The 19,281-nt window shown below is 41.0% G+C and overlaps 1 protein-coding gene across 2 annotated transcripts; it reads right to left on the bottom strand.

Annotated features, from left to right (window-relative positions):
* Positions 1-1,918: 1,918 nt before the first annotated feature.
* serbp1a (SERPINE1 mRNA binding protein 1a) lies at positions 1,919-14,682 on the bottom strand. Of its 2 annotated transcripts, none has more exons than XM_062997987.1 (8): positions 14,316-14,682; positions 11,506-11,749; positions 10,900-11,040; positions 6,986-7,057; positions 6,694-6,768; positions 5,724-5,895; positions 3,413-3,598; positions 1,919-2,893 (listed from the first exon to the last, which is right to left on the bottom strand). In XM_062997987.1, exons 1-8 carry the CDS (start codon positions 14,581-14,583, stop codon positions 2,834-2,836), a joined length of 1,218 nt encoding a protein of 405 aa, XP_062854057.1. In that variant the 5' UTR covers positions 14,584-14,682; the 3' UTR covers positions 1,919-2,833. The 2 variants fall into 2 exon arrangements, with proteins under 2 accessions (XP_062854057.1, XP_062854058.1); XM_062997988.1 differs by having other exon boundaries at positions 6,986-7,054; positions 14,316-14,681.
* Between the last annotated feature and the right edge of the window lie 4,599 nt (positions 14,683-19,281).

Raw genomic sequence — 19,281 nt, 5'->3', positions numbered from 1 at the left:
TGTTATGGCTGATCGGTGTATATATTTAGTGTAAGTTTACTGCTGCTGTACCCTTTTATAGCTGATCTGAGGTCAGATGAAGAGTAAGGGCATTGCTGGATCAAAGAGGTTATGGCTTGTTCACATCATCTTAAGGCCACAACGTACTGGAAACCAACAGCGCTTTATATCATGTCAAATGCATGCGTTTCAGAAGGGGCCCATACTACGAGGGATCTTCAAAAAGTTTCCACAATTTTATATTTTGGTTGGAAACAGTGAGAGTGGGAGGAGTAACTGGTAATGTCTGAGAGAGATGCTTGTAGTCCGGATTTAGCGCCATCTGATTTCCACCTGTTTGGACACACAAAGAAGCTTTAAGGGGACGAAGATTTTCATGCGATGATGTGAAAGAGGTGCATTAGTGGCTACGGACTTACCAGCACTTTTTTCGTAGGTTTACTGGTGATATATGCGATTCATGATGTACGCCCTTATAGATAACCTGAGGTCAGATGAGGAGTAAGGGCATTGCTGAATCAAAGAGGTTATGGCTTGATTTGGTTCAGTTAGCTTGTTTACATCATCTTAAGGCCACAATGTCCTGGGAACCAACAGCGCTTTATATCGTGTCAAATGCATGCGTTTCAGAAGGGGCCCATACTACGAGGGATCTTCAAAAAGTTTCCACAATTTTATATTTCAGTTGGAAACAGTGAGAGTGGGAGGAGAAGTAACTGGTCGTGTCCGAGAGACGCTTAGTCCGGATTTAGCGCCATCTGATTTCCACCAGTTTGGACACTTAAAGAAGCTTTAAGGGGAAGAAGATTCTAATGTGATGTTGTACTTTGTATTTTTTTAATTTTTTTATATATCTCTCGTAAATTTTTTTGTATATCCTATAAATTGTTTATATATGCTTACATTTTTTTTGTTTATATATATACACAGGTATATATATATATATATATATATATAAAACTTTTATATCTGTATATTTTTTGAAAGCTGCTGTTACGTTACAAATTGTGGGATAATAAAAGGCTATCTTATCTTAAAAGCACTGGTGCATCAGTGGCAAAACATTTCTGCTGATGGCATTAAAAACTTTTGAAGAACCCTCGTAGTTTGTTTATCCTACTTGGGATGAGGATGGTGTCATTCGGAATTGAAAATGACTAGACTGGGATTAAAGGGTGTAGGAAAGGTGTAGGAAAAAAGTGGCAGCACTCAATTTCAGTGGCGCTCGAAGTCAAGTATTTTCATGATGATCCACAGACGCAAATTCAGTTAGGATAATGGCGACGGGCTTTATAAGACCAGATGGAAAAGTAGAGCAGGTCTATGATTTGTTAGCTCTTGGAATGCAAAAAGACATTTAAAACACTTAAAAATCCCAACCAAAGATCTTCTAGCAGTAATAAAGACAAAAATCATTGTTCATTGGCAGGGATGTAACGATTCACCACAATACAGTTCATAACCGATTAAAAAATTCCACAATTCAAATCGATTCGACATGTAAAATGAATCGATATTCACTTTAAACAGCAGAGGGCACTGGTGCTATACACCTCACCTGGTTGACATCACTGCTGCTATACACCTGGTTGCCAAATTCGGGGTTTTTCAACCAAATTGGGCTGAATTCAAAATTGTTTTGCATAGTTTGTACCTACCTCAGAAATAAAAGGACATTAATTATTTAGTTAAATAATAGATAATCACAAATACAGAATTTTTTTTTTTTTTTTTTTTTTTAAGAGAAATAATAAAAGGAAACTATAATTTGTCTTCAATTTCAGTTTTAAAAAACTCGGTAAATTGTATTGTGAACCCAGTATCGTGAATTGCATCGCATTGTGGGTAGAGTGTATCGTTACATCCCTATTCATTGGTCAGTATAAACATTACCGATAGAAACCCACACAAGTCAATATGAATAGACCATCTTTTAATTATGGACAGAGGTCTGAAAAATAGCAGGGTCAGAATTCACACATTTTCAGAATACTCGTCGTTCCACACCGAACGACTGGTATTTCATTCAGAACATTTATGCAGCAGTGCTGTTATAGAAAGCATTGGGGCAAACAGAACTGAACTGTTAAAATAAGCATTTATACTGAAACTGGTAGACGGGTTCACAATCTAATGTAAACGCTAAATCTCGGATAATAGGATGAGTTTTCAGTGCAACCGAAACCACTGAAGTCCAACCACGTATTTCAAACAAAAAAATCAACTCGTTCAAAGTCACATTTAGGTTAAATGAAAACCCAAAAATTATTAAGAAATATGGTGATGTAGACATTAAAGCTACAAACTGCTTCGATCGAGATTCAATATCTGAAGCTGTTAAAGATTTAAACTCTTTAACCTCAATTTTACTGTGCAGTGCATTAACATTCCTAAAGCTATCCTCACTCATGAGTGATTATTAAATGTCTAAGGCATGAGGAAAAACAAGCCATGGGGCGCACAATCTAACTAATGCACCCTTTACACCAACATTTGGAAATTCATATTTTTAAGCAGCAGTACAAAAAAAAAAAAAAAAAAAACCAATTCATGGAGAACGCACAACGTCTGAAAGAAATACTGTATGAAAAATGTCCCTGCTAGCTTACTTCAGAATACAAAACCTCTACCAATAATTTGCTTCCAAGTAGCAAGAAGTCCTTTCAATTTTTTTGTAAGATTTTCTCCTTTTTTCTAAAACAAGTAAAATTCAGTCCTCAAAGGGTCGGATGGATGACAGTCATCATTTTATCTGCTGAAGGATCCATTATGCATGCAAGCCTCGTAGCGGAGGGCCCAGGGAGGGGGCTCGGTGGTAGCTCGGCTCGGCAGCCTAACCCAGAGCCGGGAAAGCTTCTGGGTCGTCCACGTCAGGAGCGGAACCACCAGCCGACTAAAAACAAAAGAAAAACAAATAAATACATTTAGAGCGGGTCTTGTCAACACGATACAAGATCTTATTTCAACAGGAAAACACTAAATCCTAAAGCTTTAATTTTATACTAAGGCTTATTTATTTGTTTATTAGAATTTTAACATCACGTTTTACATTTTGGTAACATTCAAGACATGTCTTTGGACTGTAGGAGGAAACGGGAGCTCACAGAGAAAACCCACACAGGCCCTTGACTGTTACTCACACGGCTGTTATGATTGAGGCCCTACCTAATTCACAGCCGTGAAATTAACGCCACGGACCGTGAAATGAGCCGTTTCCCATGTAATATGCAATTTTAAAATGTAAAATGTAAGGTTTGTGTTTGGCGATTTACCGTTTGTAATCTGCATAACATTCAAGTGCCTCATGTTTACTGGTTAATTTGCACTACGAGGCGGTCCTAGCAATCCTACGGCAATTCAGTTCGCAATCGGTTCGTCGAAATGTCCAAGTCTAACGTAACACACAACCCACCCTTTCAGGCCTGCGCTCGCGCGGTGGTCTGGTAACTCCAGCCCCACGGCCTCCTCTTCCGCCGCGGGGTCCACCGCGGCCACGGCCTGGGCGGCCCAGGTCTCCGAAGTTGATCTCCAGCTGGGACGTGATGTCATTGGCTGGCTTGCGGACGTGGCTGTCACCGGCCGCGTCATCCAGGGGAGCCTGAAGGGAAAAAAATCAATTAAAAAACAGGCAAGTTTGCTTTTACTTGACCACCACAGAATATTATGTTAAAATGGTGAGACAGAAGTAAATTTGTTAATGTTTATATCCCAAGTCTATGCTGATGTTCTTCCCTCAGGACAGCCGCACTACAGTGGTGCATTTACAATGTGTTTACAGAGTAGCGCACACTAATCAATAATGTGGGGGTCATGTGATTACTTCATTTCAAGGTCTATAGAAGTACACACAAGAAATCTCTAGTGGGGGGTGGGGGGTGTCAGGGAAGCACAGCGAGTAACATGAAAGCACAAACAAAGCCAGCAACTACGAGTATAAAAGGGGTTTTAAAGAGTGTATATAAAACGTATTTACAATCAGTGTGGGGGTGTTTGTGCTGTATCTGACTGCACACTGAATATAGGTGAAATGCTTCAGCCGTTTTGAAAACCACACTGTTTACTAAACAGCATGCTTAAAATAGTAACCTTACTACTGTTGGGGAACTAATTTAACACACTGTACAGCGTGGCATTTGGAACACCGCAGCTCATCTTCAGTTCAAGGTTAAGATAGCATACTCAAATGTTTCAAGCAGAACTGCATTTCATACTGCCTGTAATGAAGTCCACATACTTTTACTATACTTTTAAATAGAGATGCATGAGTACGGATACTAGTATCGGGTATTAGCCCGATACCGCGCTCATTAACTCGTACTCGCACTCGCAAACGAGGCTCCGATACTAAACATCCGATACCTTGTGCCTAGTGCACGTTGCTGCGTTAACGCAGGGATTTTCAACCTGTGGGGCGCGAGTGCCTGACCGGGGGGGCGTGACATTGCGAGATTTTTTTACTTCTAAAACTAAAGCAATTCATTTTTCACCCACGGGAGACAGATTGAATTATTCTCACTGACCACGCTCACACGCACGTTTAATGTTATTTAGTTCCGTCTGAAAAGAAAAACCTTCAAAATAGAGCTAACAGCGAAGATAACCGGTTACAAAAGCAGCGACCGCTGTTATAGGACGTGTTTGTGTCTTTAATACTCTGTTCACAGTGTCGATACAAGTGATTCAGGAGTCGACTCATTTTAAGCTTCTTTTCTCAGTCGTCTCTCCGTGTTTACTGTTATAATGAATGATGCGGTTGTAAATAAACACCAACTACTACAGAACATTTTGTGTGACTCGCTTACATTATAAAGCTCGAGTATTATAAATACGAATGTATGTGCTGATAGAATCGGCTCAGATGGGATCGGACTGTATTATCCTTTGAAAGTAAATATTTCAATCAGCAGAATCGCATCGCATGTATGATGTGCACAACGTTAATTACGTGCGTTTATTAATGAACGTTAACGTTAGCTTGTCAGAAGCTTTCTCAATGATGTCTGTGCTGTGTTTTTTATTTTTTTTGTACAATTAGTGACGGCAACCCAAGCAACTGTTCCACTGCACTATTTTACACTAAAAACTACACTATTCCATAATGCTCCAGATTGCATCATTCTAAATAGGTATCGGTATCGGCGAGTACTAAAATACATGTACTTGTACTTGTACTCGGTTGGGAAAAAATGGTATTGATGCATCCCTACTTTTAAATATAGGAATTTTACCAGGACAAGGTATTACACATCAGATGATGAATTAAAAGAATTTGAAACATGCCGAAAAACAATTAAGGACTAAATACCAATAGTCAACTGGAAATACTAAGTGTTTGAGTGATGCACCCTGCTTGAACAGTGACGGGCACACACCAAGACACTGATTAAAGGTGTGGAGGAGTCGGGCATCTACCCAGAACCCACCAGTAATACTAAAATCATCAAAGTTCATGAGTGTAAAGCATTACAGAACTACACTGACCGAGCAGGACATCAAAGTCAAACTGGAGTTTCGAATTTTTAGACGAAACTACATTACACTACTATTAATTTATTAAGTTTTACACCGTGCTTACACCATGGTTATATCCATGGCAGGAAGGGTAGTTAATTCTAGTTAGTTCTAATTCCATCAGGATGTGCTGTCAAGTGTTGGTTTTTACGTTAACTACATGACAAAGTACAAAAGAAGAGTGGGTACGACCAAGTGTAATCCCCACTTACATCCTTGGCCTTGGACTTGTGTAGTAAGAATCCTTTCTTCCAGTCGGTTCCGTCATTGGCTTTACGAAGGTTGAACTCCACCTTGCTTCTCTCCTTGTCCTGCTGGGCTTTCCATTCGTCAAGAGTCATCTCCTTAGGCCCCTCCTCCTTCACCTCCTCCGCCTCGTTCTCCCTTAAACAAGAAGGAGAAACAGGGTCAGTATTAAACTGATGAGCTGACCTCCAACCAAAACATAACCGCATTATAGCTGCAGGTTCAATGTATAGATATTACGAACTATGAAGGGACTTTAACATAATTATGAGAAGTTTGATGTTTGTTTATTAGGATTTTAACGTCATGTTTTACACTTCGGTTACGCTCATGACAGGAACGGTAGTTACTCATTACACAAGGTTCATCAGTTCACAAGGACATATCGAACACAGTCATGGACAATTTAGTGTCTCCAGTTCACCTCACTTGCACGTCTTTGGACTGTGGGAGGAAACCGGAGCTCCCGGAGGAAACACACAGACACAAGGAGAACATGCAAACTCCACACAGAAAGGACCCGGACCGCCCCACCTGGGGATCGAACCCAGGACCTTCTTGCTGTGAGGCGACAGTACTACCCACTTAGCCACCGTACTGCCTCTCGTTAATAGTAGGTGGTAGATTGTACATGTAGTTATGGGCTTTTGGAACATACCAAAGCTTCACATGGACAAGAGAGAGAATCCACTGTGCAACACATACTATTGAAGGTTTTTTTTTTTTTTTTTAAGTAATTATATTTTACTACACGTCATTATTCACTTTTGTTCAAGCAACAGCCAAAATGGTAATAAAGGCTTAAGAAAGAAAGAAAGAAAGAAGAAAGACCGCTTTGTGCCAATCAATTTCCAGATGTGTCATATTAACAAAAAAATGTACGAATTAAAAGCAGTAATTAAGTTTGATGTGGAAAAACCAAATATGGATACGCACTTGTTCTCAGAGTCAGCGGGTGGGTGTTCCTCTCCCTCATGGTGCTCTTCGGTCACGTTCGACTGGTCGAGTTCACTGCAAAGGTCAAAATAAAATTATAAAAACTGGCAACAGAAAAATAATCTGCAACTTTAGGTGACGCTCATTAATGCAGAACATGAGAAGTAAATTATGTTGATTCTTAACATTTAAATCCATCAAAACCAATAATGCTGACATTTTTAGTGGATGTTTATTTAAAAGACCCGATGTTTGAGCTAATATGGGTGTGGCGCTGCATTGCTGCACTGACCTCAGTTCGTCCTTGACGGTTCCCCAGTTGTGAGATCCACTTCCTCCACGCTTCTCCTCTGCTTTAAGGCTGCTGAAACAAAATACACTTTTTGAAATTTGAGAGGCACTGACCGAGTCACTGGACGAAATAGAAAAACTGGATATTAAAATTGGCCAAAACGTGTCTTAGTTTCACATTTCTCTATCTGTTTAAGCATTTTCTCCCCTTTTAGCGCATCCAATTGCGTCGCGCTTCCTCTCCACCAATGCCGATCCCCGCTCTGATTGAGGAGAACGAAGCTAACCCACGCCCCCTCTGACACATGGGCAGCAGCCGTATGCATTTTGTCACCTACACTTTGACGAGTGCAATGCGGATCAGCACCGTGTACGGAGAGACACACCCTGACAGCACTCTTTTCCCGTTTCTGTGCAGGCGCCATCAATCAGCCAGCAGAGGTCGTAACTGCATTAGTTATGAGAGAGACCCTATCCGGCTTAATATCCCACCCCTATCTGAACAACAGGCCAATCGTTGTTCATGTGGCCGCTCAGCCCAGCCGGCAGGCAGAGCTGAGATTCGCCACCTGAGCGGCCCACATTTCTCTATTAAATCACACACATTCCAAGCGCTCAAGTGACTTAGCTGTAAAATACGCAAGCCCACTATCGCTTAGATCCTGGGTTCAAATGTCAGGAGTGCTATCAGCCGTCTACATAGACATGATATTTTTATATTGGGGTATAGCTCATCAGTGCACTCTCAGCACTTGTCCCAAGCCCAGATGAAAACTGTGTTAAATCTGGTATCTAGACTTCAATGAATAGCTGTGGCGACCCCTTAAGACAGGAGCAGCCATATGAGAGAAAAAAAAATACATATTCCAGGATCATGCAAATAAGTGCACATGCATATTGCTCCAGGAAATTCCGATTCCATTACGATGCAAACTGAAAGGACAACCTACACTAAAACAGGTCCTGCATGTCCGATCTTTGCATGCTGAAACATGACATGCTGGTAATTTATGATGCTGTAAAAATGTACAGTTATTCAAATAGAATTTTCAGCTTTAGTTTAGCGAGGTGAAGTGAGACGTTACATACTCCAACCAGTGTGCATACTAATCTATGAAAAGAACCTCATAGATATTGGATTTGTTTTTATAACGCCATGTTATCACATTTATGATATTCACGGCATGAATCTGGGCGTTATGTTTGTTTAATTGGTTTCATGTTTTATATATAAATATATACACAGGGGTTGGACAATGAAACTGAAACACCTGGTTTTAGACCACAATAATTTATTAGTATGGTGTAGGGCCTCCTTTTGCGGCCAATACAGCGTCAATTCGTCCTGGAAATGACATATACAAGTCCTGCACAGTGGTCAGAGAGATTTTAAGCCATTCTTCTTGCAGGATAGTGGCCAGGTCACTACGTGATGCTGGTGGAGGAAAACGTTTCCTGACTCGCTTCTCCAAAACACCCCAAAGTGGCTCAATAATATTTAGATCTGGTGACTGTGCAGGCCATGGGAGATGTTCAACTTCACTTTCATGTTCATCAAACCAATCTTTCACCAGTCTTGCTGTGTGTATTGGTGCATTGTCATCCTGATACACGGCACCGCCATTGGATGCACATGGTCCTCCAGAATGGTTCGGTAGTCCTTGGCAGTGACGCGCCCATCTAGCACAAGTATTGGGCCAAGGGAATGCCATGATATGGCAGCCCAAACCATCACTGATCCACCCCCATGCTTCACTCTGGGCATGCAACAGTCTGGGTGGTACGCTTCTTTGGGGCTTCTCCACACCGTAACTCTCCCGGATGTGGGGAAAACAGTAAAGGTGGACTCATCAGAGAACAATACATGTTTCACATTGTCCACAGCCCAAGATTTGCGCTCCTTGCACCATTGAAACCGACGTTTGGCATCGGCACGAGTGACCAAAGGTTTGGCTATAGCAGCCCGGCCGTGTATATTGACCCTGTGGAGCTCCCGACTGACAGTTCTGGTGGAAACAGGAGAGTCGAGGTGCACATTTAATTCTGCCGTGATTTGGGCAGCCGTGGTTTTATGTTTTTTGGATACGATCCGGGTTAGCACCCGAACATCCCTTTCAGACAGCTTCCTCTTGCGTCCACAGTTAATCCTGTTGGATGTGGTTTGTCCTTCTTGGTGGTATGCTGACATTACCCTGGATACCGTGGCTCTTGATACATCACAAAGACTTGCTGTCTTGGTCACAGATGCGCCAGCAAGACGTGCACCAACAATTTGTCCTCTTTTGAACTCTGGTATGTCACCCATAATGTTGTGTGCATTGCAATATTTTGAGCAAAACTGTGCTCTTACCCTGCTAATTAAACCTTCACACTCTGATCTTACTGGTGCAATGTGCAATTAATGAAGATTGGCCACCAGACTGGTCCAATTTAGCCATGAAACCTCCCACACTAAAATGACAGGTGTTTCAGTTATTTTGTCCAACCCCTGTATATACTCTCCTGTTTCCACCAGAACTGTCCGTCGGGAGCTCCACACTGGTCACTCGTGCCGATGCCAAACGTCGGTTTCAATGGTGCAAGGAGCGCAAATCTTGGGCTGTGGACAATGTGAAACATGTATTGTTCTCTGATGAGTCCACCTTTACTGTTTTCCCCACATCCGGGAGAGTTACGGTGTGGAGAAGCCCCAAAGAAGCGTACCACCCAGACTGTTGCATGCCCAGAGTGAAGCATGGGGGTGGATCAGTGATGGTTTGGGCTGCCATATCATGGCATTCCCTTGGCCCAATACTTGTGCTAGATGGGCGCGTCACTGCCAAGGACTACCGAACCATTCTGGAGGACCATGTGCATCCAATGCTTCAAACATTGTATCCTGAAGGCGGTGCCGTGTATCAGGATGACAATGCACCAATACACACAGCAAGACTGGTGAAAGATTGGTTTGATGAACATGAAGTTGAAGTTGAACATCTCCCATGGCCTGCACAGTCACCAGATCTAAATATTATTGATTCACTTTGGGGTGTTTTGGAGAAGCGAGTCAGGAAACGTTTTCCTCCACCAGCATCACGTAGTGACCTGGCCACTATCCTGCAAGAAGAATGGCTTAAAATCCCTCTGACCACTGTGCAGGACTTGTATATGTCATTTCCAAGACGAATTGATGCTGTATTGGCCGCAAAAAGAGGCCCTACACCATACTAATACATTATTGTGGTCTTAAACCAGGTGTTTCAGTTTCATTGTCCAACCCCTGTATATATATATATATATATATATATATATATATATTTATTTATTTTTTGCCGAGACTGACACACGCCCCCTCCGACAAGTGTGCAGTAGCCAACTGCATCTTTTCACCTGCACGAGGCGAGTTCTTATGCAGATCAGGTTTGTGTATGAAGAGACACACCCTGATCCCCTCGACTCTGTGCAGGCACCATCAATCATCCCTTCAGGCTCCCACCATGTATGAACAAGCCAATCGTTCATGTAGCCGCCCAGCCGGAGCTGAGTTTTGAACCAGCGAGTTTGAAATGTCAGCTCGTGTGTGCTAGCGTGTTTTACCGCTGCGCCACCCGAGCGCCTTCAGGCTAATATTATTGAGGAATTTGAGGATTATTTCTGTATTATCATGGGTGAGGATTTCTTTTAATGTATTGGGCATAAGCAGTCTTTGTCCTTTACAGTTGTACTTTGGGAATTCATTCAGTGAAGTGTGGGTTCTTCTCCTAGTATTACGTGTTGGTGTGTCAGTCTGGCACGGCCTGTTCTACATCTAGTGTGGATAACTTGGTCTGTACGTTTCCCATACTGTATTTTTAGTTTAAAAATAGTTTAAGTCTTCTGCACTTTAAGGTGACTTTACGGGTTGATGTGACATTTGATGGAAGAGGAATCACTTACGATCGGTCACTGCCACTGTGTCTGTCAAATTCACGCTTGCCACGCGAGTCAAAGCCGTCGGTGCGGCCGATGCCTCGGCCACGACCTCCACGGCCGCCCCTGCCGCCTCCACGGCCCCGGAAAGGCCTGTCGCCAACAGACCTGATAACAGTGAGGAAGGACAGAAAGACTTTTAAAGAGATGCAAGAGATTTCAAGACTACTACACGTGTGATTTTCATTCACTTATGTGCTGAGGAACATCAATGCCTTACTGTCAAGCAAAGATTTAGTGATTTTAATGTTCTAAAGGTTAGTTTTAAACCTAAACTTAATTTTTAAAGGCTGAACTATATATAACAGATACTTAAGCTTAGCCATAATGACATTCCAACATAGCAATGGCCAGGATTCTAAATGTATTTGGTTCAGCATATGGAATATGGCTACGCCTATGCAAAAAATGGTAACTGTATCAAATATATGCAAATGTTGTTCCATCACTTTGGAACTCCTGTTCATTCCTGCAGCTATGTAAAGCACTAAATGTTTCAAACTGTGTCATAAATGATAAAGAACAGCATTTAAACCACCGATTTAGTGTTACTATAAATTTCCTTTATCTTACTTTTCCACAGAGAACTCTCCACCCTCGGCTGGTTTATCCTCTGCAGGTTTATCTAATCTGCGCTCGCGGGGAGGTCTCCTTTCAGTGCGCCTTTCTCCCTGGGGGCGACCCTCGCCATGACCCCCCTGCTGCTGCTGCTGCTGCTGCGGCGGCGGCTGCTGTTGCTGCTGCTGCTGCTGCTGCTGCTGTTGCTGAGAGCCCTGCTGAGCCTGCTGCTCCGGTCGGCGGCCCATCCTCCTCACACCTAAAGCACACACACAAAAGCAGTTTGTTATTTAAGGTTTTAACTTTATGCTAATGTTTCTGGTTCTGGAACCCGATTTTGCCGAGATTTTACAGAATTGAAGACAAGACAGATCCATTAAAAATAGTTAAAAGCACAAAGGCACTTTGTGAAATGTACTTAAGAGCAGTTTCAAATAAACACTATAACAATATAGTAGTGAGTGACAGAATAACGATGCACGACGGGTCATTCGAAGGCCTGCTTAAGAACCTGTTCTCGAGATTGCGTAAACCCTTTCTCCACATACCAAAATAGCCCTGCTTGAAAATCTTAATCAATAAGCAGCTGTCTGTGAAGGCACCTGTCCAGCCTGACTGACCAAATCTGAACACTTAAAGGTCCAGGAATACATACCATCTGTTCTGGTGAATACCCAGTATAGTTTAACAAGCATTAAAATTAACTAGAACATTTACAGACCAAGCAACGTTACGAAATCTGAACATAGCCTGGGGTAAATCCACTGACACAATGGCTTGTTTACTTAGTGTCGGTCTGTGTGTGTGTGTGTGTGTGACGGGTCTGTTTGTAACCGTTTGCTCAAGTCATAACTGTCAAACAAAAATGTCAATCAATCTAACTAATACCTTAATACAAAATTAGAACAACTCTTTTCCCCCTTATGCTTTGTATACTATTGATAAATGCTGGGATTACCAAGCGTATTAAATAAAGTTGAGCAGTACGACTATAGAGATTATTTACATTAGAATATTAGCACTTGGGCGGAACAGTGGATGATCATGGGTTTGAATGTCAACTGTGCTATCAATCAGCCACAAGACGTATCCGAAGATCTGAAATGGGTTGGCACCTTGCTTTGTGCCCACAGGTCACACCCCAACCCTGATTAAAATAAAGCAATTAAGGTAAATGAAAAATTATTGTATAGTCCCTATAGTACTTCTAAAACAGTGAAATTGCTCATTGAAACCTAGGTTAAGTGACTTTTTGCACTAATTACTTCTATTTCTCCTTATTTAGTTATATTTAAATATCCTTAAGAAATATATCCATATGTCAATGTTAAAAACAGAGTCAAATCTAAAGTCTTTAGTGTTCAAAACATACACTATTCAGAAATGTTCAAGTAAGGCTAAGATGTCCCAATCTGACACCAAATATTTTGTAATTCGGTTGATGCTGGTCTTGATTGCTGGATTGATATCTTATCAGATTGGACATATTCCAATTTCAAGTTCAACACATGAAAACCCATGCTGTGATCCTTTGACGTTTTGCAAGGCATTCATTCTAGAGTCAAGTGGGTACTTGAAAGGATTCAACCAAAACCTAGAGACCAGATATTGTGACCAGACATCCTTAGACTGACTATTGTGGTAATTTAACCTTAGATAGCCACTTAAACTTTAGGAATATCAATATTATCATCTACAGCACGAACCAACTGTACTTTTTTTTTATATAAACTCATCATCATGACATGTGCCTCACAAGCAGGGCTGCTCAATGATAGTTTAGTAGGCAAAATTAGGCTACAGCATTTATCCCAAAGTGTACATACATCCAGCTATGGTGTAACCTGTTACTAAACAGAGGCTTATAAAAGGCATGGTGAGGTTTATTCCTGCAAGACTTAACAGTCCTAAGGCACACCCTGAAAACCTAACAACCTCTAGCATTACTATTGAACGATTTTATCTCTTCCTTTACCATAATATATAGATAAATTAATACATATACTGAGCCATATTATTTTGCCATTATAACCTAGCTCTACTTCTATGTACTATAATAAGGTATTTTGTACCATAACTACTAGGCACTGTGTTCTCCAACCACGTGCTCGGGCTTGGCTGGCTACATTTAGCCCGGAAAGCTAACAAGAATTTAGAACTGTCAATAATAACATTAATAATATTAAATTTATATAGTTTTTATATTACTATTAACTACGTACGTACATTTATTTAATAATAAAATGTTCCAATTTTCCCTCGACAACGCAAGTCTAACAGAACAGGCGAGCAGTCTAAATAGAGTCCGTATCCCAAATGCACCCATGAGCCCTACATAAGCGCCCTATCATTAATGGTCTGTCAATTATTGTCCTAGTGCACTTCATATTTGACGGGCAGCCATTTAGGATTCGGCCGCGATAGAAAGTTGCTAAACAACATGGCCGCGTATCGAAGCGTGTATTTAGCCGCCGTGCTAAATATTAGCTCACGTTGGTGCACGACCGATTGCTCGAATGCTTGAGTATTTAGGATTCGAATTGGAACACAGCCATTGCTGCTGTTGTTTTTCCCTTTTTTGACCGCAAAACTGACAGGTTTACTAGCAACAGGTCCACACGTGCTAGCACGCACAATATAAATAAATATTACTAACAGTTTAGTGCAGAAATGATGGGATCTGCTGGGTTTTTAACGTTTTATTTGATGTGTTTTACTATAAACAAAGAGCAGGTGGAAGTGGGACCTCATGGTGCCATGTTTAGAGCTGTACCCTTCAAATCAGGAGGGAGGAAAAACGACCAAAAAGATGTAAAAACACTCACCACCCTCCTTCTTCAGAGGAACTGGTGCAGTGGTTTCTTCCTTGTCAGGCAGAGGAGCTCTCCTCTCTTTCTGTGACTCTTTCTTGGGCTGTTTGGCAGCCTGAGCAGCGGTCTTGGCGCCAGACTTGCTGGCCCCCGGTGCGGCCGCGTCCTTCTTCTTGCTTTCAGCCTGCTTTAATAGCTCGAACGGGTCCTCTTCATCGTCAAATAACTGGTCGAACCGATTGGTTACGACACAGCCGAAACCTTCTTGCAGATGTCCGGGCATGATGGCGCCCCTTCAGCAGGATTTTCCTCCGATTCTACGAGGCTTGGTGCGAACCTCTCGCTGCTAGATGCCACAAGATGGCTGGAAAAGACTTTGGCTTCTCTTCCGGCGCGCTTAGGCATCCGGGGCTTGGGGCGCGAAGGCTCATGGGAAGTGAAGTCCTAACCGTTTGACAGGCTAAGAACAGATCTGTGTCTCAAACGATGCTAATTAGGAGTTTATTAATGAATAAACTTTTATTATTATTATTTGCTTAATAATGTGTAAGGACCAGGATTCAAAGATTGATAGTGCGCTATTAAACTGACTCTTATAAAACACTACTCAAGTAAAGTAAAGTTGCTGGACTCCTTGTTTCTACACTCACTGTCCATTTTATCAGCTCCACTTACCATATAGAAGCACTTCGTAGTTCTACAATTACTGACTGTAGGCTATCTGTTTCTCTACGTACTTTTTAACCTGCTTTCACCCTGTTCTTCAATGGTCAGGAGCCCCGCAGGACCACCACAGAGCAGGTATTATTTAGGTGGTGGATCATTCTCAGCACTGCAGTGACACTGACATGGTGGTGGTGTGTTAGTGTGTGTTGTGCTGGCATGAGTGGATCAGACACAGCAGCGCTGCTGGAGTTTTTAAATACCGTGTCCACTCACTGTCCACTCTATTAGACACTCCTACCTAGTTGGTCCACCTCGTAGATGTAAAGTCAGTAGATCAGACGATCGCTCATCTATTGCTGCTGTTTGAGTCGGTCATCTTCTAGACCTTCATCAGTGGTCACAGGACGCTGCCCACGGGGAGCTGTTGGCTGGATGTATTTGGTTGGTGGACTATTCTCAATCCAGCAGTGACAGTGAGGTGTTTAAAAACTCCAGCAGCGCTGCTGTGTCTGATCCACTCATACCAGCACAACACACACTAACACACCATCACCATGTCAGTGTCACTGCAGTGCTGAGAATGATCCACCACCTAAATAATACCTGCTCTGTGGGGGTCCTGGGAGAGTCCTGACTATTGAAGAACCGGGTGAAAAGGGGCTAACAAAGCATGCAGAGAAACAGATGGACTACAGTCAGTAATTGTAGAACTACAAAGTGCTTCTATATGGTAAGTGGAGCTGATAAAATGAACAGTGTGTGTAGAAACAAGGAGGTGGTTTTAATGTTATGGCTGATCAGTGTATATACTTCTTGTTCCTATGTTTACTTATTGTATGTGTAAGCGCCGTTGGATTGCTGCTCAATTCTGTTGTACACTGTGCAATGACAATAAAGACATCTTATCTTATCTTATAAATAAAAAATCCAATTCCAAAAAGTCATATTTCCACATATTTCTTTTTGTTAACTTTCTGTTATCGTTTAAAATCTGAAGACACAATTGTTATAGTTGAGAACTTTTTTTAGAAGGGTGTTCTTTACAATTCCAAAAACTTACCAGCCCCTTATACAATTTCTTGGGAATATTTTGCAAAAATCTAATTGGGATTTTGTGTATAGTTACAAAATGAATAGAAATAATAAGGTAAACATTAAATTAATACCTGATGACTGTGTAGTAACATGAAGTGAAAAATATTTTTTTATTAGGATTTTAACATCATGTTCTTACACACTTTGCTTACATTCATGACAGAACAGGTTACACAAGTTTCTGGTTACACAGGATTCATCAGTTCACAAATGTTAATGTCAAACACAGTCATGGACAATTTTGTATCTCCAATTCACCTCACTTGCACGTCTTTGGACTGTCTTTATGCATTTTCTTCCTTTTTAGAGCGTCCAATTGCCCCATTGCATCATGCTTCCTCTCCACCAATGCCGATCTCTGCTCTGATTGAGGAGAACAAAGCTAACCCATGCCCCCTCCGACACGTGGGCAGCATGCCGTATGCATCTTATCACCTGCACTTCGACGAGTGCAGCCTAGCTGCATGTACGGAGGGACACACCCTAAGAGCACTCTTTTTTTCTCATCTCTGTGCAGGCGCCATCAATCAGCCAGCAGAGGTCGTAATTGCACCAGTCACGAGAGAGAGAGAGACCCTATCCAGCTTAGTCCCGCCCACAGGCAATTGTTGTTCATGTGGCCGCTCAGCCTCAGCCGGCAAGGGAAGATGTATTCAAGATCCCATCTCTGGTTCCAGTGTGTGTTTTTACCGCTGCGCCACCTGAGCGGCCCCTTTTGGCAACACTTTTAGTGAGCCCTCAATTTATTTGTACACATTATCAGTTATTTCACATACTTTTTCCACAACTGTTGTCCAGCAAGCTACATAAACTATATTATCTGTATTATCTATAGTATCTTATATTAGACCTGTTAAATGTCAATAAAACTACCAAAATCACTTTCAAAATAGAAGAAATTTTAAAAGGAAAATTCTTCATAGGAAAATTACTACTGTTAAATAACTGATATGTTGTTAATAATGTGTAATAATGTGTAATTATATATTAAGTAAAAGTGTTGCCAAGAGGCTGGGTTTGACCTGCCAATTGCTAAATAAATACCCCTGCTGTGGTCTGTGTAAACTATGCTTTAAAGGTGCCATACATTTCTCCTGTTCAGATAAATCAACATCAGTGTTATTTTTATAATCTAGCTCCCACACTGGACAAAGAGTCCTGAGCTGCTGTATAAATGAAGCTCAGATAGCATGTTTCTGCAAGCGTAATCACTGTCCTTTATAAAACACAGCAGCCTGAATGAGAATTCACCTTGAGTGCATTGCCATTTCAAAATGTCAAAATCGTGGAGCGTGGTTACAGAAGCTCTGATCGAGTCCTATGCCCTGATGATCTTGGTAATGGCAACATTTTTTGTGTACTTCTGTGGGATGGTCTGGGCATTTTCCAACCCGAAACTCAGTGGCACAGAGCAGGAAGACATCATATTTGAGGACAGAAAAGACTTTGGAGGGAAGGATGGAGTTGCAGCAGACGTATTGCAGCAGTATTGTGTGAGCTGTGAAGAGCCAAGACACTACAGAGCATATTCACCTAACGTAACGTTCCATCAAACTTGTGATCACCCAGTGATACTAGAGCAATCACCTTACAGCTGTTATATTAATGACTTCTATGATACAGAGTAACTCGGAAGTGCCAGAATCCTGTTTAAGGTAAGAGACACCACACATAATGCTCAAAGTCCATTAACAGTGCCAACCAATTTTACACACTAATGCATAACATGTCACAGCTTCTTTCCACATTTTGTTTACTTAGATATCTGTTTTTGTATTATTTTGTGGGATTCAGGTGGCACCCTGGTTTTTCCAGCAAAATCCTGATCATCTCAAGAGCTCCTCCTGAATTATCTCTTTTAGAATGATCTTGTTTAGTGTACTTTACTTTACTCTAGTGCCTAAATGTAAGAATTTGAGCCAAATATGGAAAAGCCATAACCAGGGACCCATTCCTTTTTAAACATTTTTCTTATACCCAAATTGAGAACATAACACAGATTATTCTTGTTTTAATTAATATGCATTGGTATTTGTCATTATGTTTTATTACAGACAAAATAAAAGTCAAGTCACTATGCACTTAGTGGCCACTTTTTAGGAACCTCATACAAATACTGTGTAGACCCTATTTGACTGCATTCATTCTTGGTTTCTTGATTCCAGAAGTTGTTGTGAACGTTTTTTTTATTTTGGTCCCTGTTGAAATAACTCCATCATGTAACTGCTGCAGAAATGTCAATATCAATTGTCATTTGATTGTTTTTAATGATATTTAAAGCACTGTATGTAACATCATGCCTTGTTCTTTCTACTTGCTAGTCAGTTAGATCTATGTACAGCTAGATGTTTGGATGGTATAGGTGAATAAATATTACTACTTGTAAATGTAATAAATATGTAATAAATCGTAATAAGTGTCATATAAGTGTCAGATGGGATCAAAAAGTATTTAGTTATTACAAATGACAAATTATTGTTTGAAATGTAATAGAACATCACTAAAATCACAATAATACAGTAATACTTATTACTTCTAATTGATTCATTAAAACATCTGTATACACATTTGTTGTATCTTTTTTTGCTTTATCAAAAAACAAAATACATATTTGTCCTATATTCACACACAGCGCTATACTGTATACTGGAAACACCAGTGTGGTTAAAATGCTTGAAAAAATGACCAGTTTCATATAGAAGAACCTTAAGCAATATTGTAAATGCATTTCTGTGTAATTACTAAGTTGCTTTTGATTAAAAGCCTAGAATAACTCATGTGGCTAAACTGTCATCAAGTCATTAAATGTCATGTAATAAAAAAAAACATTTACTTAGGTACAGTAAGTAATCAGACAGCAGTAATCCATTACTTGGTACTAGGGTGGCACTTTAGCTAAGTGAGTAGCACTGTCGCCTCACAGCAAGAAGGTCCTGGGTTCAATCTGTGTGGAGTTTGCATGTTCTCCCCGTGTCTGTGTGGGTTTCCTCGGGGTGCTCCGGTTTCCTCCCACAGTCCAAAGACGTGCAAGTGAGGTGAACTGTGAACTACCGTTTCCTGTCATGAATGTAACAAGTGTAAAACATGATGTTAAAATCCTAATAAACAAACAAACTTGGTACTAAGTTACTTCCAACACTGGACAAGATCAGAGAGTTTGACAATTTTAGAAACCCAGTTCACTTAAAAGTATCTAAAATTCATTTTATTGGAATGTTTC

This window comes from Trichomycterus rosablanca, chromosome 6 (assembly GCF_030014385.1).
Source record: "Trichomycterus rosablanca isolate fTriRos1 chromosome 6, fTriRos1.hap1, whole genome shotgun sequence".
Classification (NCBI taxonomy): domain Eukaryota; kingdom Metazoa; phylum Chordata; class Actinopteri; order Siluriformes; family Trichomycteridae; genus Trichomycterus; species Trichomycterus rosablanca.
This window is presented reverse-complemented; position numbering and strand designations above follow the sequence as displayed.